The 24,184-nt window shown below is 27.1% G+C and overlaps 1 protein-coding gene across 2 annotated transcripts; it reads right to left on the reverse strand.

The window, feature by feature from the left end:
* Window positions 1-241: 241 nt before the first annotated feature.
* Window positions 242-18,412, reverse strand: LOC123271177 (THO complex subunit 2). 2 transcript variants are annotated; one of them, XM_044737416.1, is made up of 22 exons: window positions 18,136-18,412; window positions 17,850-17,893; window positions 17,666-17,757; window positions 15,817-15,930; window positions 15,611-15,726; window positions 15,068-15,198; window positions 13,769-14,923; window positions 9,772-10,006; window positions 8,866-9,146; window positions 7,372-7,553; window positions 6,970-7,254; window positions 6,771-6,883; window positions 5,233-5,428; window positions 4,872-5,129; window positions 4,514-4,771; window positions 4,262-4,413; window positions 2,416-2,648; window positions 2,179-2,324; window positions 2,041-2,101; window positions 1,920-1,993; window positions 1,778-1,842; window positions 242-414 (listed from the first exon to the last, which is right to left on the reverse strand). In XM_044737416.1, the coding sequence occupies exons 1-22, from the start codon at window positions 18,201-18,203 to the stop codon at window positions 384-386; spliced, it is 4,290 nt and encodes a 1,429-aa protein (XP_044593351.1). In that variant the 5' UTR covers window positions 18,204-18,412; the 3' UTR covers window positions 242-383. The 2 variants fall into 2 exon arrangements, with proteins under 2 accessions (XP_044593351.1, XP_044593352.1); XM_044737417.1 differs by having other exon boundaries at window positions 1,920-1,978; window positions 18,136-18,411.
* Between the last annotated feature and the right edge of the window lie 5,772 nt (window positions 18,413-24,184).

Raw genomic sequence — 24,184 nt, forward strand, 5'->3', positions numbered from 1 at the left:
TAAATTGAAAATTTTCAAAGGAAAATTTATATAAAAGTATTATTATTATTATTATTATTATTATTATTAACACTTATTGATTAGTAATTTAAAGCACGAGTGATTTATTTATTTATTTATTGACAGGTTATTTTAATAAAAGAGATAAGAAATGAGTAATTATAATAATTTATTTTATTAATAAAAGACTGTATATGATAAATTAAGTATTATATAGTAAAATAAAGTTATTTGATAATTATTTATTTTATTTATTTATTTAGTTTTAAGAATTTTATTTATTCAATTCAAATTCAAATTTTATTTCTTAATTATTAATATCATTATTACATACAACGTTTAAGTGTAATATAAAATGTGATTCAAAAATCTTCTGTGATACATCATCTTCGTTTTGGGTCTGAACTCCTCCTAGTATTTTTTAATTAAGGAATATATGTATATATGAATAAATTAATAATAAATTATTAGCAACCTTGCAGTCACTACGTGACTGCCGTGACTTGTGAAGTATAATAAATAAATAAAATTTTGCTTTATTAAATAATGAATTTTGCTAAATTGCACTGTATCTTTTTAATTATTGACATTTTTAAAGATGTAAGCTCATCCTGATGTTACACTCATCAAGAGCTTTCATTTGAGTACCCACATGCATTTTTGATATATTTTTCATATATACATATATATAATATACACAAATATATAAAATATTTGAAAAATTGATGTGGGTATTCAAATGAAAGGTCTCGATGAGTGTAACTCCAGGATGAGCATATATCTTTAAAAATATCATCAGTGAACAAAATACAACGTCATTGCTTTATTATTTACATTTTTTCAGATATAAGCTCATCCTGATGTTACACTCATCAAGAGCATTCATTTGAGTACCCACATGCATTTTTGATATATTTTTCATATATACATATATGATATATATAAATATTTGAAAAATTGATGTGGGTACTCAAATGAAAGGTCTAGATGAGCGTAACTCCAGGATGAGCTTATAACGTTAAAAATATCATCAGTGAACAAAATACAAAGCCATTACTTTATTATTCACATTTTCTAATATATAAGCTCATCCTGATGTTACAGTCACTGAAAGCTTTCATTTGAGTACCCACATGCATTTTTGATATATTTTTCATATATATATATATATATATATATATATATATATATATATATATTATATAAAAATATATAAAAAATTGATGTGGGTACTCAAATGAAAGGTCTCGATGAGTGTAATGTTGGAGTGAGCTTATATCTTGAAAAATGTCAATAGTTCTAAAGATAAAAGGTAATTTCTGAATTATTGACATTTTTAAAGATATAAGCTCATCCTGATGTTACACTCATCAAGAGCTTTCATTTGAATACCCACATGCATTTTTGATATATTTTTATATATACATATATATATAAATATGTGAAAAATTGATGTGGGTATTCAAATGAAAGGTCTCGATAAGTGTAACATCAGGATGAGCTTATATCTTTAAAAATGTCAATAGTTCACGAGATACAAGGTCATTTCTTAATTATGTATCTGGAAATAGAGCATTTTCGAATGCAGCCTAAATACTTATCATCATACCAAGAAAAGGCACAAATTCAAATCAAAACTTTTCCAACGATACCAAATTGAACCAGAAAAAACCATTTTATCATATAAACACACTGTCCACAAAATTTTACTTATTCTCTTAATAATATAGATTAATTTTTAAAAATTATCTTTCATTAATAAATATGTAAAGGATATTGTTTATCTCTTCCTTCACGGCCTTCGCGTTCATGGGTACGTTCTTTTCCATACGGGGATTTTTCCTTAAAAAAAAAAATTATATTCAAATTAATTTTCACATATTTATAAATAATATACGTATAATTTTTATAAAACCTACTTTAGGATAATGGTGTTTTTCTCGATGTTCTGGTAAGTCTCCATTTTGATGAGCTTTAGCTGTAATAATAATTTCTGGTTCATTTAATAATTAGAAAAAAAAAAAATAAATAAATTCTTACCTCTATCATCATCTTTTCTTCGTTTCTGTTCAGCTGCAGCTACTGCGTCGTCCGTTCGATCCTATTAGAATAATATTATTAAAAAAAAATTTTTTTTAATATTTATATCATTAGATCATTAAAAAAAAAAAAACTTACTCTTTTCCGTCCGAGTTTCTTCTCCCTTCTTAACTCCTTTTGCTCGTCGCGAACTTTCGTCTTACTAGAACGCTCTTTTTTCTCGCTACTGCTATCCGTACGTCTGCTTTCCTTAGGAATGCTTTCTATTTTTCTTCTTTTCGGTTCTATAAAAAAAATTTTTCAAGTTAATATAGAGTATGGATACCGATAATTGATGTAAAAAAAAAAAAAAAAAAAAATGGTTGTATTAAATACCTCGATCGGGACCATCTTGAGCTTGACCAGAGCTAGCGCTGCTGTTGGACACACTAGAAAGATCACGGTCTAAATTATCAACGCCACTATAATAATGATCTTCTTTATAATATTTTCGATCTTTTTTATCCGTCGTATCATCCTCTTTTATTTCCTCTTTTTTTACATACTTCTCTTTGAGTTCTGGCGCTTCTTTTGGTTCTTCTTTCTTCCGTGTTTTTTCAGTGCTATCACTAAAAAAAATATAATAATTATAAATAATTAATTAAATAAAAAAATAATAATAATGATAATCTTAGTTAAAAATTTTAAGCTTATTATTATTATTATTAGTTATTTAGTAAAAATTTTTTTAATTAATTTCTAATAATAAGAACTAGCAACCTTGCAGCCACTATGTGGCTGCCGTAACTTGTGAAGTATAAATAAATGAAATTTTGCTTTATTAAATACTGCTTTTTGTTAAATTGCACTGTACTTTCTTAACTATTAAAATTTATAAAGATATAAGCTCATTCTGATGTTACACTCATTAAGACCTTTCATTTGAGTACCCACATCAATTTTTCATATATTTATATATATATATATATATGTATATATGAAAAATATACCAAAATGCATGTGGGTACTCTAATGAAAGCTCTTGATGAATGTAACTCCAGGATGAGCTTATATCGTTAAATATATCATCAGTGAACAAATACAACGTCATTGTTTTATTATTCATATTTTTAGAGATATAAGCTCATCCTGATGTTACATTTATCAAGACCTTTCATTTGAGTACCCACAAGCGTTTTGATATATTTTTCATATATACATATATGTAATATATATAAGTATATGAAATATATGAAAAATTGATGTGGGTACTCAAATGAAAGGTCTTAATGAATGTAACATCGGGATGAGCTTATATCTTTAAAAATGTCAATAGTTCACAAAATACAGGGTCATTTCTTAATTATTGACATTTTTAAAGATACAAGCTCATCCCGATGTTACACCCATCAAGAGCTTTCATTTGAGTACCCACATACATTTTGATATATTTTTCATATATACATATATATATAATGTATATAAATATATGAAAAATTGATGTGGGTACTCAAATGAAAGATCTCAATGAGTGTAACATCAGAATGGGCTTATATCTTGGAAAATGTCAATAATTAAGAAGTTATATTGTATTTTGTCAACTTGACATATTTTTAAAAATATAAGCTCATCATGATGTTACACTCATAGAGACCTTTCATTTGAGTACCCACATGCATTTTGATATAATTTTCATATATACATATATGTTATATATATAAATATATGAAATATATGAAAAATTGATGTGGGTACTTAAATGAAAGGTCTCGATGAGTATAATGTCGGGGTAAGCTTATATCGTTAAAAATATCATCATTGGACAAATTATAACGTCATTGATTTATTATTGACATTTTTTAAGATATAAGCTCATCCTGATGTTACACTCATCAATAGCTTTCATTTGAGTACCCCCATGCATTTTGATATATTTTTCATATATACATTATATGTAATATATAAAAATATATGAAAAATTGATGTGGGTGCTCAAATGAAAGGTCTCGATGAGTGTAACATCGGGATGAGCTTATATCTTTAAAAATGTCAATTGTTCACTAGATACAAGGCCATTTCTTAATCATGTATCTAGAGATAGAGCATTTTTGAATGCAGCCTAAATACTCATCATAATAAATTGACAATAATATAAAACCTTCAAAAGGCACAAATTCAAGTCTAGTCTTATTATCTTAATAATATAAATAATAACAATTATAATAATGATAAATAAATTTACTGGTAAGTTTGACTTGGAGTCCGTTTATCCCGTTGATCTTTAGTGTCTTTATCAACTCTTGTATCTCCATTGCTACTGACTTCTTTAGCAGGAACTCCATTGCTTGTTTTTTCAGAAGTTTCAGTGTTGCTAGTTTCTTGCGTTTTTCCCGCCTGTTAAATTATCAAGCTTAATATTAATAACCACAATAATAAATTATTTACAATAAAATTGTTAAAAAAAAAAAAAAAAAAAAAAAAAAAAAAAAATGACCTTATCACCAACATGATGAAAATCAGATTCACGAATCATTTGGGGCGCTTTAGCCTTCAGTTGTCCACAATACGAAGTCGCGAGCACATGCAAATCTTGTCGCTGCCCGCGTTCTTCTTCACGAACCTTCTCAACTTTCCGCTCCAAAATCTGTGATAATTTAGCAAGTACCGGGAAATGCGGTAGAATTTTAATCAATATAATTAAGGAATTACGTATTTGTACGTAGTCTTTCGAATCCAAACAGACAACAATTGCCTAAAGTACCAAAACAAAATTATTATTAGTAAAATTAAGATAATATTTTTTTTTTATTATCTACTGATTATTGATTAATATTTTATGAATAAAATTATACCTTAGTAATTTTATAATGCCATTTATGACACACGTGTCTGTAATTTTCAAATCCAACCATATCATTAGCTTCCGAGAATTGATTACTTACTCGGAATTTAGTAACAAATCCAGGATAATTGCTACATTCTTTATCAAATATAGCTTTTTCAGAATGCCATCTCATTACAGTTTCAAGCATGGCACAGAGAAAACGTCCGTAACGATTAGCTTCATTTTCCGTGCAAGAAGTTACTGAGTAAGTGATATCACAAAATAGCTTAAATTTATAAATAAATAAATGATTAATTTATTATTTCACTTATTATTTTATATAATTATTTATTATTAATTATGAATTTTAGTATTTAAAGATTACTTACTCTGTCGTAACATAAAAGGGTGGAAAAATTAGCAGTCTTGAGTGAATGGATAGTATGAACAAATTTAGCGCAGTACATCGCGTCAACAGTTGTGAAAGTACATCTTGGGAACAAACAAAGTTGTAAGAATTGTGTGATTGTTTCATTTTTTGCGGACTTAGCACTTCGTGATAAAAACCATGAATCTTTTTCTTGCCTAAAAAAATATTAAAAGTTTATAACATTAAATATTTTAATAATTTAAACATTAACTAGCAACCTTGCAGTCACTATGTGACTGCCGTGACTTGTGAACTATAAATAAATAAAATTTTACTGTATTAACTAATGACTTTTGTTAAATTGCACTGTACTTTCTTAAATATTGACGTTTTTAAAGATATAAGGTCATCCTGATGTTACACTTGTCAAGAGCTTTTATTTAAGTACCCACATGCATTTTTGATATATTTTTCATATATACATATATATAATGTATATAAATATATAAAATATATGAAAAATTGATGTGGGTATTCGAATGAAAGGTCCCGATGAGTGTAACTCCAGGATGAGCTTATATTGCTAAAAATATAATTAGTGGACAAAATACAACGTCATTGTTTTATTATTCACATTTTTTAAGATATAAGCTCATCTTGACGTTACACTCATCAAGAGCTATCATTTGAGTACCCATATGCATTTTGATATATTTTTCATATATACATATATGTAATATATATAAATATAAGAAAAATTGATGTGGGTACTCAAATGAGAGGTCTCGATGAGTGTAACATCGGGATGAGCTTATATCTTTAAAAATATCATTAGTTGACAAGATAAAATGTCATTGCTTCATTATTCATATTTTTTAAGATATAAGCTCATCCTAATGTTACACTCATCAAGAGCTTTCATTTGAGTACCCACATGCATTTTTGATATATTTTTCATATATTCATATATATAAATATATAAAGAAATACATGAAAAATTGATGTGGGTACTCAAATGAAAGGTCTTAATGAGTATAACATCGAGATGAGCTTATATCTTTAATAATATTATTAGTTCTCAAAATACAAGGTCATTGCTTCATTATTCATATTTTTTAAGATATAAGCTCATCCTAATGTTACACTCATCAAGAGCTTTCATTTGAGTACCCACATGCATTTTTGATATATTTTTCATATATTCATATATATAAATATATAAAATATATGAAAAATTGATGTAGGTACTCAAATGAAAGGTCTCGATGAGTGTAATATCAGGATGAGCTTATATCTTTAAAAATGTCAATAGTTTAAGAGATACAGGATCATTTCTTAATTATGTACCTAGAGATAGAGAATTTTTGAATGCAGCCTTAAATACTTATCATCATAAATTGACTATTGGTAAAAATGATATAAGACCATGGAAAGGCTCCAGGTCAATACTTTTCCAACGATACCAAATTAACCATAAAAACCCATTTTATCATATAAATACACTGGCCTCAAAATTTTGCTGACTTTCTCAATAATATAGATTAAAAATTAAATTACCGTAAATACGCAAAGACTTTTTCAACATGTTCTTCCTGCTTTCGTTTTTCATCCTGCAACTTTTCAATCAGCGCAGTGTAACGATCTTGTTCTTTTTTGCCTTTGCTAACATTCTGTAATTCGTAAATAAATTTATTAAATCTCATTTTTAATTTTTTAGACAAGTAGAGTAGCAAAAAAAATGATAAAATAAACCTACCATGTCTTTGGAATCAGCAACTATGGCAGCTTGCTGTTTTAGCTTGGTTATTTCACGATGATAACTGTCAGCGGGGACAAAGAGATCGTACATGGATAAGGACCAGAAAGTCACAAGGAACTGAGGTGAAATGTCTTCCCATACTTTTAGAGGGTGTAAGGGTCTGACAGACAGTGCTATGGGTGCCATTACGTTCTGAGCAGCTTCTGCCCATTTAGATTGCTTCAACGCCGAAGACATTTTTTTGTAATTTGGATCAGCTTTACGCAAAACGTCATACTTCATCTATAATATTTTTTGCAATTAAAATTAAATATTCAATTATAAAATCAAATATTCAATTATGAAATTAAATATTTAATTATGAAATAAAAATTTTAATTAATAATTATTTGAGCTTACATTGATAGCATGAGCAAACATTGGACGTGCAAGGAAAAATGCTACATCAGCATGGATGTGATAATCTTGAAGCATTCCATGAATACTTGGTAATTTTTCGACATACTCATCTACTGTTAGTGTAGACCCTAAGAATGTACCAAATTGCACGAGCGTATCGTGACATTGATCATAAAGTTTTCCTAAAAAACAATTTCAACAAAATTATTTTTTTTTTTTTTATATAAATTATTTTAAAAATAAAAATATTTCAATTTTTAACTGAGATTTTTTATATTCTTACACATAAACCTGTAATGATTTTTAAAATCTGTTGAAAAGTTAAAATTAATTAAACAGTATTTTTTTTTAAGCAACATTATTTTATCATTATTAAAGCCAAGATTTTTGCTTTAATTTCAAAATAACAATTAATAATTAATGGTATTAAATTTGTAATATTACGATAAAAATATTGGCCGTATATAAAAATTAAATTTTATAAAAATAAAAAAATCTTTAATAATTTTTTATTAGGACCTCTAAGCCGTAAAGATGGCCTATTTTCAACAATTTTTTTTTAATAGAAAAAATGAAATATTTTATTCAAACTTTTTACTGTCTTAAAGATACATGTTTAATAAGGAATTACTAAAATTAAAAAAAAAAAAATATTAAAAACTCTGCTAATGTGACGTCATTTCCGGCGAGCTCTCGGAAAAAAGATGCATCCGCGTGGACAGCAGAACTCCTAGCAGGATTATTTGAAGTGAAAAAAAAAAATATGTGCTTTAGTTAAGACTTCAAACTAGGTTTTGAACTAAGGGAAAAAAAATAAAAATTGGATTTTTGGCAGAGGTTTTTATAAAAAAATTAAAAATTTGGCTAAAATTTCGCGGCATTTTTTTTTAAATAGTTGTAATTAAAACAAAAATTCTTCGTTCAAGACCTTGTAAATTATATCTCGAAGACCTATCTAAAATTTCATCAAGATCGGTTGAGTAGTTCTCGAGAAATATTGACCACCGTCTTTGAAAACAGTTTTGAGAAAAACGTGTTTAAAGTTTTGAGTGAATACAACAGCGCCTTGAGCTTGCAACTTTTTATAACTGTATCTCCGAAACTATTATTCGAATCGATTTGAAACTTTAGGACAATATTCTAGAGATGTTGTAGAATTTAATAAGACAAAAAAAATTGGTTTTTTAAAACCGTGAAATCCATGTAGCCCCTTAATGAAAATTTTTATTATGAATCTTTAATTTGAAATTATGGTAAAAATATTAATCGTGTAAAAAAATCATAAGATACATTTTTTTTTTATAAAATTAAAGTTTCTACAACTTTTCTTCGAAAAGTTTTTTTATAAGACCAACACAGCCGTAACAATAATAATTGTTTAAGCCATTTATTTTGAAATTAAGGCAAAAATCTTGGCCCTAATCGTTATTTATTAAATAAAAATTCTAAATAACTAAAAATAAACCTTATAAAAATTTTTGAAGATAAACTTACCGACAAGTTTAAGATGAGATTGGTCAGTTTCACGATAAACAACACAATGTTTTTGCTGCGCCATCAACAAACACAAAGCCACAGCTAAATCATTTTCCGAGAGAGCTTCTTTAAGTCTCAACGATGATTTTTTCGTATTACGAACTTGACTAAAATAGCCGGCTTCATTTTTAAGTAAATCGCCACCGGCCATTGCGTCTAATTGATCGGAGGTCATTTCCTCAGCAGCTTCCACTCCGGCCATTTTCTGGACGATTTCTTTGAGTATCAACAGATCCAAACTACGAAAAATAATTATTAATATAAATCAATTTTTATTAATATAATAATTAATCTTATAATTAAAATGTACACCGGGGTCGAGAAAACTTGGAAGCTTAGAGGAACTTTAAATGAATTACTCTTGATTGTAATTAAAATTTAAAAATACTCCGAGTCTATTGCCAGCCGAATAAATTGATCACGATTTCTTGTATTTAAATAAAAAGATTTCCATTAACTCACATGACTAGCGATCTCTAAACAATCCTCGTTAAAATAATGGCTGAAATTAAATTTAAAAACTTAAGTAGTCTATTCTATTGTCTAAGTATAGAAAAAAAATATTTTTTTAAATTCAAGAAAGCAGAAACAAAAAAAAGTAAGCCAGGAATTTAAATACCACAAACCATTTAAATCCACTGGCATTGAAAGAATTCTTGAAAAAATATTCCTTGAGTAAACAACGTGACGTAGATAGATCTGGTCATAGACATCGAAGAATTTTTGTAAATTCCACATCGACATAAACACATATATATATACATATATCAAGTAACTAGTAAATGGCTCATGTTTCCAAGAATTTGACCCCGTGATATTTTTCCTATTCTTGTTTACATTTATCCATTTTTTTTGTTAAAATACCTTTTCTGTGCTTTCAGTTGATTAGCAACATACTGAAGCAGCCCGGTTAATTCAATGTTGTACTTTTTAAATATCGCGCCGCAGAAAGACGCCAAGGACTGCAGCCAAAGTGAAATACTATTGCCATCGTGCTTTAATCTGTCACGATCTGCACCAGCTAATGCTTCTACAAGACAGTAGCCCAATACGTCGTATGAAATGTTAGTTAAATATTTAAGTGAATCCACTACAGGTCCTGAAAGTTATTTTGTCAGTTAATATATGTCCAAGTATATATAGGGTAGAAGTACCATTTATTGTCAGTATACACTAATAGAAGGATTTGTTTATATTTATTTATTTCGCGTTACTAGAACCATAAGTCTGCAGAACCATAAGGGCGTATAAAATAATTTTTTTTGCTCCAATCAATGTAAAAATGTTGAAAATATTAACATCTATGGAAAAAACGAAAAAAAAAATTTTTTTTTTGTGATACGCCCTTATGGTTTTAAGAAAACATTTTTCTAAAACCATAAGGGCGTATCCTGTTTTTTCGGTTTATTATCAATTATGGGTCAGAGTAAGAAAAAAAATTGCAAAGGTAATAGAATATCACTCCACAACTTGATTTATGTCAACAAATATTTATCTAAGTGAGAAAACTAATAAAAAATTAAGGAAAAATAAATTCATCAGAGTATTACTCCAATGCCATCTCCATCGTCAGGATCATCTGTGTCTAAGATTATAAAAGTAAAAAAAAAGATTTCTTAATTTTTTTTTTAAATAGATAATGACAAAAAAATTTATAAACTATGACCATGACTGTAAATTAAACTTTGATAATACCGATGATATTTTGTGGGACAGTGCCTGATGTACAAAAATGATTTAGGTCATCAAACTTGCTTCAAGATATTGGTATTGAAGAATCATAACAATTCTCAAGAACAAAGTTATTTTTGAATGACTTTTTTAAAATTACAGTTCTAAATGGCTTACAAAACTCTTTTGTTAATTGTAAATAGATCTGAAGTAAAAAAAAAATCAATTTTGAAAAACTTTGAGGGTAATTTTATTAACTTGAAGACATACCGATTGTTTTCAAGTTGTTATGAATTTATTTTTTCTTGATTTTTCATTCGTTTTTTCATTCAAATAAATATTTGTTGATATAAATTAAGTTGTGGAGTGATAATTTTTATCACCTTTGCAATTTTTTTTTCTTACTCCGACCTATAATTGATAATAAACCGAAAAAACAGGATACGCACTTATGGTTTTAGAAAAATGTTTTCTTAAAACAATAAGGGCATATCGCAAAAAAATTTTTTTTTTGTTTTTTCCATAGATGTTAATGTTTTCAATATTTTTACATTGATTGGAGCAAAAAAAAATTTTTTTATACGCCCTTATGGTTCTCGTAACGCGATTTATTTATTCAAATTTAAATGCCAAAGCAAAAAGCCAGATGGCAATTTTTATAGTTAAAAATATTTCTTAATATTTAACAAATCATTTATTAAAGACAACTTTTTAGTCCTTAACAAATATTTCTTAGTATTTAGAAAAAATTTATTAATATTTAATAAATAAATAAAGTAAAAGACCCCATTAGTAGCACTTTTTCTTTCAATGAAAAAATGTTCTACTTGGAATAAAAATTGAAAATTTTTTTGATCTAAAAGTCTTAAAAATTAGAAACAATATATTCGTTATTGAAATGAATGATTTCATTAATTGAATAAGTACCAAAATCGAAGAAAGTGTCAGTAATGGGGTCTTTTACCCTATTAGATTTATTAAATACAAACAAATTATTTTAAATATTAACAAATATTTCTAACTGTAAACAAATCCTTCTATCAGTGTACCTTTTTGGCCACTTTATTTTCAAATTATTGTATAAATATTTTTATAAGCACAAGACTTTATGAATTCAATTCGTATTAATCTACTAATTCATAAATTCTACAAAAATTCTACTTGAATAGTTAAATTTTTTACAAATTAATTAAAATTTCAAGTGACCAAAAATAGTTCTAAAATGACCAAAACCGATACTTTTACCTTATTTATATAAACTTCACTGAGAGAAAAAATTTCTTTTGAAAAAAATTAACAATGTAGTAATAACAAATTAATTTGTTGAAAATTTGGAATAATTTTATTTTTTGGCTTAAAAAAATAAAAATTTTTCTCAAAATAATTTTTTCGTTAAAAAAAAAGTTGATTAGATTTGAAGAAAAAAAAATTTCAGGTAGACAATTTGTGAATTTTTATTCAAAATTTTTTTTTCTAAATCAAAAAAACTTTAATTTAACAAGAAAATTGACATGAGAATTTAAATTTGGATTTTCATTACTATCAAATCAAATTATCAATTTAGCAACCTATCATTATGATTCAAATTTAAATTACTATCAAAAAAATTTGGTAAATATTTATAAGCGGGGTCAACCACTTTAATTTTCATTTTTTTGAACGAAATTTCTATTCGATTTTATTGATATATTTTTTTTTAAATAGATAAAAAAAAATGAACAATTTAGAAAAAAAAAGTTGATTATCACAATTTTAACAAATTTTCAAAAAAAATACTTAATAAATTTTTTAGAAAATTGTGATATTCAATTTTTTTTTTAATTGTTCGTTTTTTTATGTACTTTTCAAAAAAAGATAAAATAGAAATTTTATCCAAAAACATAAAAGCCAAATTTTTTTTCAACTTTTGAAGGCAAAGAAAGTTATCGAAATCTTTATTTTTTTTTTTTTTTTTTTTTTTACGACACTTGTTATCATAAATGTGCTGTAAAAAACAAGCAGAATCAAAAAAAAAATTGAAAATGTTAATTTTTCACTTAGATATGGCCAAAAATAGGGTGGACCCCACTTGTAAATAATTACTAAAATTTTTATGATAATATTGCTATATATGTCGTAGTCTTTTCGCAAAATCTGTCATTTCATGAAATACCTAGGCACTTCCAGAAGCGTCGGCGTTTAGTGAAAAATATTTAAATTGCATTATCAGCCTAGGTATTTCATGAAATGACCACTTTGTGCCAGCATCTCGTGTTTAAAGCCAAGATAAATAATCAGACGCATAGAACAGTTGGGCTTTTCATGTAATACCTATTGTACACATCTTGGCACGTTGAATAAAGAAAAAAAAAGGAAGGAATAAAAGCAAATACAGATTAATTTGTAAAAAAATATAACGAATATTTTGGAAAACAACCTAACAAACGACCGAATACTTCAGTTTACTAAAAAAAGGTAAATATTATACGGTCGTTTGTTAGGTTGTTTTTCATAACATTCGTTATATTTTTCTACAAACAAATCTTTATTCGCTTTTATTCCTTCCATTTTTAAATATTATTAATTTTTAACTTCCCGCTAAGAAAATTGAAAATTTTAAAAAATCGGGAAGTTATTGGTTTTACCCATAATATTTACCTTTTCTTAAGTAAACTGAAGTATACGGTCGTTTGTTATCTTGTTTTCCATAATATTCGTTATATTTTTTTACAAACTAATCTGTATTTGCTTTTATTACTTCCTTTTTTTTTAATGTTATTAATTTTTTTTTTCTTTATTTAACGTGCCAAGATGTATAATAGGTATTACATGTAAAGCCCAACTTCAATTCTTATTTATTAAAAAGATTTCTTCTTAAATTTGTGATTTTAAAACTTAAGATATAATAAATTAGTAAAATGTAAAAAAAAAAATTTTATTAATTTTATTAAAATAAAAAATGTATTTAAAAAATAAAAATAACAAATTCAACTTTTTGCAAAAACAATCTGAATAAAAAAAATTTGAAAATGTTAATTTTTCACCTAGTTATGACCCAAAATGAGTTTGACCCCACTTGTAAATAATTACCAAAAAATTTTGGAATTCTTCAACTCAGAATAAAAATCATTAAAAATTTTCACCAAATTTTTTTTCAAAAAAAAATTATTTTTCTTAGTTTAAATAATTTTCCACCCTATAAAAAACTTACCGATCAAATTATCATAAAGTTGAATTTGAATAAGAATATAATCAAAAAGAACTCCAGGAGACGAGTGAGTAAGTTTGCCAATAGACCTTCCAACAGGTTTAATAGTCTCCTTACTAACACGCTTCATGATAGCTTTGATTTTTTTCTGAGCGTCAGCACGTTTTCTCAACAAAGCCGCGTGCTGAAGAGGAGTATCATTCTTCCACCTTGCGTACAGACAATACCTATTTTGATACGGAAAGTACTTAAGAATGTTCCACATTTCCTCCGCGACACAGCAATTGCAGTCCATGAAAGATAGTGAGGGGAGCAGAGCAACGTCAAGAATAGTAATTATGTCATAATAAATAGTATTGGATTTATCGATTGGCTGTTTGCCCGAGTCCAGCGGACACTCTTTGATAGCAACGTGACACAACCTCATTATTTTGTACATAAGAATAGGATCGTGGTGTAAATTAGGTCCCAAAATAATCAACATAGGCAGCAATTTGTCGTGAAGATCCGCGATGCTTTTAATCGGCTCCGGAGCTAGCCGGGACGTCGGAGGTTCAATTTTACGACCGGGTAATTTCGGAGTTACAACGCAGTGCTTGCGATAGACCGGCTCGATTAAAGACTGGATCAATTTGCACAGAGCAAGTGCAATAGGTCGTTGATCAGTCATACAGTGGTCCGGTAATTTATTAAACAATTTCTGAGCCACGTCCCAAGCTCCGATTTCAAGCAAAGCTTCGCAGAGTCCGAACCATTGATTGCCGGTGTACTTATCATGAATTACTTCCTTTTCTTCCACTGGAGCTTCTTCCTTGTCTCTCGTTGATATCACGCTCATTTTACTTACGTACTCTTTAGCTTGACGCATCGTCTGCTCGTGGTCTTTTCTTATCGCCTTGTCGTCAGGCACCAGCCACGGTAAAATGTTATCCAAGTCAATCACACCGTGCTGGAGCATCAATGCAGTGACCTTCTGCAGGGAAAAAGGTGTCGCTTCGACATTCCCTCCGTATTTAAAACCCAATACTTCACACAGTACTTGGTGGTCGCTCATGTATGACCTTATTAGTGGGATGAACAACGCGTCATCCTGCGGTCTGTTTTCAAAGGTCTCGAGTATTATATCTAGCACTCGATTAGGATCGAGATTAAAGCAACCTGAAGATAAATTATTATCAATTTAAATACTATGGTGTAAATATTATTTTGTGCTTATTCTGATTTATTCTTAGAGAATTTTAAGAAGAAATTTTTTTAGTCAGTACTCTAGCAGATTGGAGTTATATTAGCAAAAAGTCATACCAATTAAGGACTTTACGATCTCCAATGTTGTTATCACTTGATCCGGAGATCTTTCTTGATTTAATTCTACTATTAGTTTTGAATAACCTTCACTTTCTTCACGGAACAAATTAAATTTTCGCTGCTTGTAGCTGAAATTAGTTCAATAAAAAGTTATACTCTATATTATATTATATTTTTTTTATAATACTAAAATTAGCAGACATCTGAAAATTTTTAGAGTTTCTATAACAAATTAATTATAAAAAAAAAAATATTATTAAAAATTCACACTTATAATTTTTAAAAACTTCTACATCCCAGGCGTCACAAAAAAAATGTTGACTTTTTGATAGATTTCACTCAACAAGAAGTTAAAAAATTAATAATCGTCAACTTAAATTCAACAAAACATTAACAAAATAAAATTTGTACCACTTGGGACGTGGAATTTTTTTAATAAATTTTTTTCGTTATAATTTAATTATTATAAAAATCTAAAAAATTATTAGATATCTGTCAAATTTAGTACTATTTTTTTTAATAATAAAAATGGATACGTACTAAAGTTTAGTTTTAACTTTGATAAATTTTGTTTGAAAATTACGGTTCTTTAAAGTACCAACATCCTGGAGGGTATCAATTTCAAGACGTTCCTTCAAAGTTCTGTCTGTTAAAAACTAAAAAATTTTTTTTTTCAATTAAAAATACGTCATTTGATGAGAATTTATAATGGACTAATAAAATTTATCACTATTAATATCTCAAACCTTTTCGCTTTCTTTTACGATATAGTAAAAATTGTTGCGGTTGTCGTTGACCACTTCTGCATCTATCAGGGCAAATATATCCGCGACTGCTGACGCCACGCTGGGATCGATGGTCTGTAAAAATATAAATAATTATAATTAATAATTGTAAACATTAAATGACCTTAAATTAAAGTTAGCAGTCATTTTTGATATCGGTGATGAAAAAAAATTTCAGATAGTAGTTAGCATAATCCAGATTATACTCATTGTAATCTCCCATTTCACCCAGTAATATTTCTGATTATACCGCGTAAGACTACACTGGATATACTCTGAGATAGTATCCTGGATAATTTGGATTATAGTCAGTAGAATCTTGGATTATACCCAGTGATATCTCCGTCATTTTTTTTTCTAGCGCCTGCGCACTTAGCATTATCATATCTATTATAGTTTAATAGTTAAATTCTTGTATTAGGTATATTTTCAAAATTTCGAGATTTGAGCACTACTCCATATTATAAAAAATTAGGCTGGTTAAAACTTAATGCGAGAAGAGATTATTTCATAGCTTGTCTATTTTATAAAGAAATTAAACTAAATTATAATCAATTATTTAGATCAAAATTAGAATTTTTGTCGATTATATTAAGGAGAGGCGATGTCAGGAATGACTATCTGCGTTTGCCAAGAAGTAATTCTGCTATCTATGAAAATTCTTTCCTAATTCATGGCATAAAAATTTGGAATTCATTACCGGTAGATATTACAGAAATTGACACCTTGTTTTAATTTCTTTTTGCAATCAATATAATTACCATTGATCTTATAATTTAACATGATAGTTATTAATTAATGTCAGTCTTTAAAATTGTATTGCAAACACCGTATCAAATGTATACTTGTAAACAATTAACTTTATGTATTGTTGATGGTCCTGAAGGAACTTAGAACTCCAGGATCAATTAAAATTTATTATCTATCTATATATTATACATTTTAGATATTAGGATAGTCAAATATTGTTTTAAATAATTATAGCATTTATTTTTTTTCTCCATAGATATCACTGAGTATAATCTGGGATGTTATCCAGTGTCATCTTGTTCTTTCTGTGTGATAATTTTAAAAAATTTTCTAATAAATTACAGTAAGAAAAATTTATTTAAAAAATTTTATCTTTAAAACCTCTAAAAAAATTATAAATACAATTTTTTAAAAATAATTTTCTAAACCTAAATTATTTTTCAGAAAAAATAAGAAAATTGTCAAGTGTCTGGTAATTTCAGTGCCATAACTTCGACTGCCCAATTTAAAAACACAGTAACTGCAAAATTTTTATACCTGATTTTTTTTAGTATTGCTGCATTTCTTATAACTTTTTAACCTTAATTTCAAGTACTTTTTCTTAAAAATATTTATATTCAAGTATTTTTTATTCGTAAATCAAATTTTTTATCAATTACTTTTTTAATAAGCGCAAACTTTTTTTTTAATAAGAAAAATTTTTTTAAATCTTAAAATTATCAGTTACTGTGTTTTGAAATTGAGCAGCCAATTTATTTAATTTAAATAAATTTTGTTTATTTATTTTTATTATGAAACTGAAATCAGCAGACATTTCACTTGAGCATTTTTTATTATGACATTAAAATTAGCAGTCTTGACCATTTTTTAATTGTTTTTTAACAAATTTGTTTTGAAGAATTATTTTTAAAAAATTGCATTTTTAATTTTTTAAAATTTCTACACGTCAATTTTTTTTCTAATTTATTTGTTATAAAGTTTTTAAAATAATTAAAAACATGCTAAGTTAATTATAATAAACATTGAAAAAAAAATTTTTTTAAGTAATAAATAAAATTACCACAAGTTCTGCTAAAGTAGAAACAGCATTGTCTTTTTTGAGAGTCCCCTGGCTGCCGTTTGAGATCAATTCGTATAATCCTCGTAGCCATTCTGTAATAAACGAGTGATTAGTAACCTATCAAACAGCTACAATTAAAAAACTGTCACTTGGACAATTATCAGAGCTGATAAAAAATAATTACCTGTGGTGTTGCCTTTCGTGAATTCGTTCTTGAATATCTTGAGGCTGCAAACAGTTGTTAATGGACAATTAACTCTTCAGTAGAGTGATAAACGAAGGTACTAAAGTTGCAACCATCAAAAATATGTTTTTTTTTTTTTTTTTTTTATATAGATATTAATTATTTACTTGATACTTATATAGATTTACAAATACTGAATTTGTTTAAGATTTATACATTCACATAAATTTGACGAATGAATCAATATTATAATCGTGTCACTCTCGTGATCTTGTCTACCACTTACTAATCATTTTTGCCATGCTTATCCCATGATTTCCATAACTCTGATTTCCACAATTTATCAACCGCCATAATATCTAATTAATAAATACAACTTATTTAGATAGTAATTTTAAAAAAACAAACGCATCAACATCACAGGTCTAGTGAACTATTAATAAGTAATAATAAATTCCGTAGTATATAATCACGTTGTGTATTTTTTTCACTTAAAGATCCTGCCTGCTGGCTTGCTTGTAGTCGTTCGTTGTTGCTGTTGAGTATAGTCGCGTTTGCGTTCCTACAACGTATTTCTCTCTACGGTGGCGTCCTCAACTTGTTTTTTTTTTTTATTTTCTTATTTTACTTTTCTTCAATGGCCACCGACTGCAGCGCCAATTTTAAAATGAAAATTAAGTCAGCCGACATTTAAAAATTTTTATAATTTTTAACTTCCCGCTAAGAAAATTGAAAATTTTCAAAAATCGGGAAGTTATTGGTTTTACCCCGTTTTTCGAAAATCGAGTTTTCATCAGATCTCGACGTTTTGAGGTCCTAGGAAGCTTTCCTGACTATTCCCGCGAGGGTGTCACTATGTCTGTATGTATGTGTGTGTGTGTGTGTGTAAGTATGTAAACCTCTTATAACTTTTGAACGGTTGAACCGATTTCATCGCGGTTGGTGCCATTCGAAAGGGCTTCGCCAAACTTAGATTTCCTGTTAATTTGAACCGATTCGGACCGATAGATTTTGAGAAATTTGGAGAAATCTAAAAAAAAGTAGGAAAAAAAATTTTTTCTGAAGTAGTTTTTTTGGGATAACTTTTAAACGACTCAACCGATCGATTCCAAAAACTAATCAGCTCTCAACCTTGAAAAACCACGTCGATCGCCGCCAATCCGGTCAAAATCGGTTGATTCGTTGGGTTGCGGTCAACTAGTCAGATCGACAACATTCCAAATTATTAAAACTCTAGAAAATTTAAAATTCCGCTACATTCAAAGTTTATAAAATACATTAGCTTAAATAGAATAACAGCCGAAAAACAATTTTGTAAATTATAAAACACCGGGTTATCGAATAAAAGTAAATATAAATCTTTATATTCCTCAAGAGTTAAAATTAATTTGATTTCGAAAAAGGGTTGTTCCGACGTATATTCATCCGAATACTCATCTATCCGAATAATGATTCGGCCGAAAATTACTCATCCAAAAAATTGGAAATTTTTCTTAGATGGTCCACCTTTACAATCATGAAATTTGAGTGTTTTCCATACATGCTTGTAAATTAAAATAAAATTAATTTTCAAAAATTAATTAATTTAAAATTAATTAAAAAAAATTTCTAATCTAATTATAAAATTATTTACATTTTTCGGCTAAATGAGTGTTCGTCTGTTCATTCATTTTGGCGTATAAATTTTCGTTGTTATGTTTTTTAATTTATTGAGACTTTGTAACTTTGAAAGATTCTATTAATATAGCTTTAGATTTTTCTTTATTTAAGATTATATTTTTCGGAATTTTAAAATTTGTAAAATTAATTATTTTAAATTACATTTAATATTTACTTTCTAAGTTCTAGTAATTTATTAATTCGGAATGTTGTTAGTCTGACTAGTTGACTGCAACCCGATTCGTTCGGGAGATATCGTGAACGAAAGAAAACCGAAAAAAGTGTTTTTTTAGAGTTACTCCGAAATTTCTAGTTTGACCAATTGAAACTTAGAAATTATTTATAAGGCTTAAAAAACTACGTAAAATGCCGCCAACCGCGTAAAAATCGGTTCATTCATTCAAAAGTTATTGCGGTATGAACATTCAAAAAATAGTGTTCTACACGGGAAAAAATTTCTGGGAAAATTTACGATACAACTATTGTAAAGCTGGACTGTACTTTTATTACTATTAATTGTCAAATATTTTAGATGAAAAAATACTATTTATTCATGATAAAATACGATATTACTATTGTAAAAAGTAAGAGATGAAAATTTCCAGTGCTGCCTCTGTATCTTTTCAATAGAACTATAGCAAATTTTACAATAGTTGAATTGGAATGTTTCACAATTAGTGTGAGTGATGGCCGTGCACAGCGCTAGACTCCGAGTTTATGTAAATGTTAATAGAGCGGTTGATAGTTGATTTTCAAACGTGTTTTTCTCATGCATGTGATAAAATTTCGAAAAAAAACGCTTCGCTCTTCGATAGATAATTAAATTATCTATCGAAGAGCGAAGCGCTTTTTTGGAAAATTTTCATTTATTTATGCATAAAATGCGTTTTAAGATTCCATTTGTTGTACAAGTATGACTGAGATACTTTTGTTTGTCCAATAGAGGGCGAGAGAGAGAAAAAATGTAAACCCTTCTTAAAGGGCACGGGTCTTAGTTTACCTCGGATAGCGTAGAGGGAGAGTCTCTGGCTGCCAACACGGAGTTCTGGGTTCGATTCCCAGATAGCACGGAAATGTCGGTTTCTTTTTTCGATTACTGTGCAGTTACCAATTAGTCCAACCTTCTATCTCTCTCCCTCCCTAATATTTCTTTTAAAAAAACCAACTGTGAATTTTTACAATAGTTGAATTGTAAAGTTCACAAACACATATTGTATAATTTGCTCTATAGTATTCGACTTTTTAAGACTCTTGCTAGTCTTATTTGTTGGATAAAATTTACAATAGTAGATCGTAAAAATTACTAAATGAGAAGTATAGTCCACCGTTACTATTTTATTTAGTAAAAATTACAATAGTAAAATAGTAAAAACTCCTTCAATTTTCTTTCCGTGTATGAAACTTCTATCAGACTTTTGAGCTCAAAGAGCTCAAAAGCATAGAAAAGGTATCTTTTTGAGCTCGTAGAGCTTAAAACAACACACAGATTGTACTTTTGAGCTCGAAGAGCTCAAAAAAGCGGCCAGGTATTAACGGAATTAGCGGGAAGTTGCAGGGATGGCCTTTAGGGTCAACCGTTTTCCTAATTTTTTTTTATTGAAAAAATCATTACAAAATAATAAAAAAAAATTTTTCATTTGTAAAAAACTTGATAAACTATTACTATTAGTGCAATTTCTAAAAAATGTTTCTTAATTCTAATTTAATAATTTAAAAAAATCAAAAAATTAAAAACGTCGGCTAACTTTAGTGTTACATTTTAAAACTAAAATTAAAAAGTAAATAAAAAATTTATTCTTACTAATTTTTGTGTAATTATCATGAAAATTAATTTAGCAGATATTTTATAATGTTAAGGATTGTTTTTACAAATAAATTATGTCAAAGAAAATGAGAAAAAAAATTGACATTTAGAAAATTATAAAAATGAAAAATTCGATTTTTTAGAAATAATTTTTCGGAGCAAATTATTTATTTTAAAAAATCAAAAAATTGATGTCATCAAAATTAGCAGACGTCTAAAAATTTTTTATTTTTTTTATTAATTAAATTACAACTAAAAAGATGTTTCTAAAAAATTGCACTTATAGTTTTTCAAGTTTACATAAAAAATTTTTATTTTAATTGCAACTAAATTTCCTTAACGACGTCTTAAATCTGTACAAAATTGTTCGATCAAATTATTTTTTATTTTATTAGAAAAAAAATTAACAAGGGCTACAAAACTATCAGCTTAATTATAATAAATAAACTTTATAAATTAAATGAGTTTAATTTTTGCTTTTTCGATATTTGTATATCTTTTGCCATATAACATCACAGGGGACTGATTTTTTTTATCAAATTGAGAAAAATCAAGCAAACTATTTCAATGCATTCAACGTTTTAAGTTCTCAATGAATGTTTACATTAATTAGAATAATATTAAGACTTATGGATCGAATTTTATAAATAAATTATAAATAAAAATAGTTGCCAGGGGACTGAGTTTTGAAGTGGCCCAGACACATATTTCCAGCACAAACGGTGCTTTGACACTAAATAAAATGCCAATAAAGCGCTAACAGCCCTATCGTTATTAACTCAAGGCTAGTTAGATCCTTATAAACCTTATAAAAGGTAAAATAACACGCTGGATTTTTTTTTTGCTTTGAACTTCTGGCAGGGGACTGTTCTTAAAATACCTGGGACAAACTTTGGCTTAATGAATTTAATGAAACAAATTAATTTTCGGTAATTTTAATTGAAGAAGATTGTTAGTTAACTAATTAATTTTATAAACATTATAGACCAAATTATATATTATTGATGAATAACTTAAAATTTAATGTTAAAGTTTTAATTTTGGGAATGGGACAGCCCAGGGGACTGTTATTTCGGTGGTTTACGAATTTATAGCAAAAAAACCAAAATTTATTTCAATTTAGTTTTCAATGCTACAAATAGAAATGTGTTTTTACTTTCGTAATAAATTTTTTTTAGTAACAAAATAACAATTGTTCTAATAAAAAAATGCCTGCGACAGCAAAAAATATCCTTACAGAGAATCACCCCTATACATTTTATTATAATATTTTTTTGTGGCAATAAAGTTAGCCGACGTTTTTAATTTTTTGATTTTTTTTTATTAAAAAAATTAGAACAAAAAATTATTTTTTACCAATTTCACTTCCAGTTTTTCAAGTTTTTTACAAATTAAATTTTTAGTAGATTTCATAGAAATCTAACTATTGCATTTGTCCTCATGACGCAACTTTTGAAAAATTTTGCTATTTCCTGACTCAGTTCGTCAAGCTGGTTCAGAAAATGCCATTAGTTCAAAAGTTTATATATGTATGTACATATATATATATATATATATATATATATATATATATATATATATATATATATATATATATATATATATATATATATATATACAATATAACGCGGCTTATCCGGACGATAGCGTCTCTAATTCATAATGGATCCGTTTCAAACTCAACATACTTCATTTTTAGACGATTACCAAGGCCAAGTTCAAAGATGAGCTTAATCGGTCAAGTAGTTCAGAAATTACAGAGTTTCAAAATTTTCAAAATCCTAAAAATTCATTTTTTGGCAGATTCTTTCGCGCATAACTTTTGAATGAAATAACTTATCGAATTTTTGTAAATTTCATTTTAAAGCCCATTAAACAAGCTTCAATTTTCATGTCATTTTATTTACCTAAACTTAAAATAACCTATTCGTCTGTAGGTTTTTAATGAAATTTTTAGTAGATTTCATAGAAATTTAATATTTCATAATAATATTATTCTATTACTCCAATTAATGAATAAATGAATTATGTTATTATTATATATATATATAATTAATAAATAAATAAATTATTAATATTTATAATTAAAATTTTCTTTATGTGAAATCTACTTCCATTTCGGCTGCCGAATGGCCTTTTTTTTTTTATTTTTTTCTAATGATTTTTTCAACGAAAAAAAATTCTAAAAATTTTTAGATGTCGGCTATAATTTAATTTTCATTTTTTTTTCCTCACCTTAGAATTATGGCGCTACTAAACCATAGCAAAGTTTTCTGTTTTTTATTATTTTGCTTTTTATATTTTATTTTAATCAATTTTATTGTAAAAAATAAGATTATAAGGCGTGCACTTTTGGATTTTCCAAACTTTTTTTTATTTCTTCTTAAAAATAAAAAAAAAAACTCCGATAAATTTTGAATTTCCCGCTAATTTTTAGCCGAATATTCAAATGAATATTTTCCTCCAATAGTAAAATAGTAATTATTGTGCAGCGCTATGGAAGTAAGACACATTGCTTGCGTTCAATGAAAATAGTAAAAATTGTACAAGTGATCTGATAATAATAATAATAACTATTAGAATAGAAAAGATAATTTGACGTCTCGGTAGTGAAATTTTTAGTCAAATATTTTAAAGTTAATTAACACGTAGTTCTCTTTAAAAATAAATTCCTAATAACAATAATAAGTGATTATTGATAAATAAATAAATAAATACAAATAATAAATTGACGTTATTGTTAAATGTAACCAAAAAATAAATAATATGAAAATTTTAATGATTAAACACAATACTTGCAATAATTAAAAAAATATTGAATTTTAATAATCAATGCATGAATAAATAAATAAAACTATTTTAAATGAAACTT

Source organism: Cotesia glomerata, linkage group LG9 (assembly GCF_020080835.1).
Source record: "Cotesia glomerata isolate CgM1 linkage group LG9, MPM_Cglom_v2.3, whole genome shotgun sequence".
In the NCBI taxonomy this organism is placed as follows: Eukaryota; Metazoa; Arthropoda; class Insecta; order Hymenoptera; family Braconidae; genus Cotesia; species Cotesia glomerata.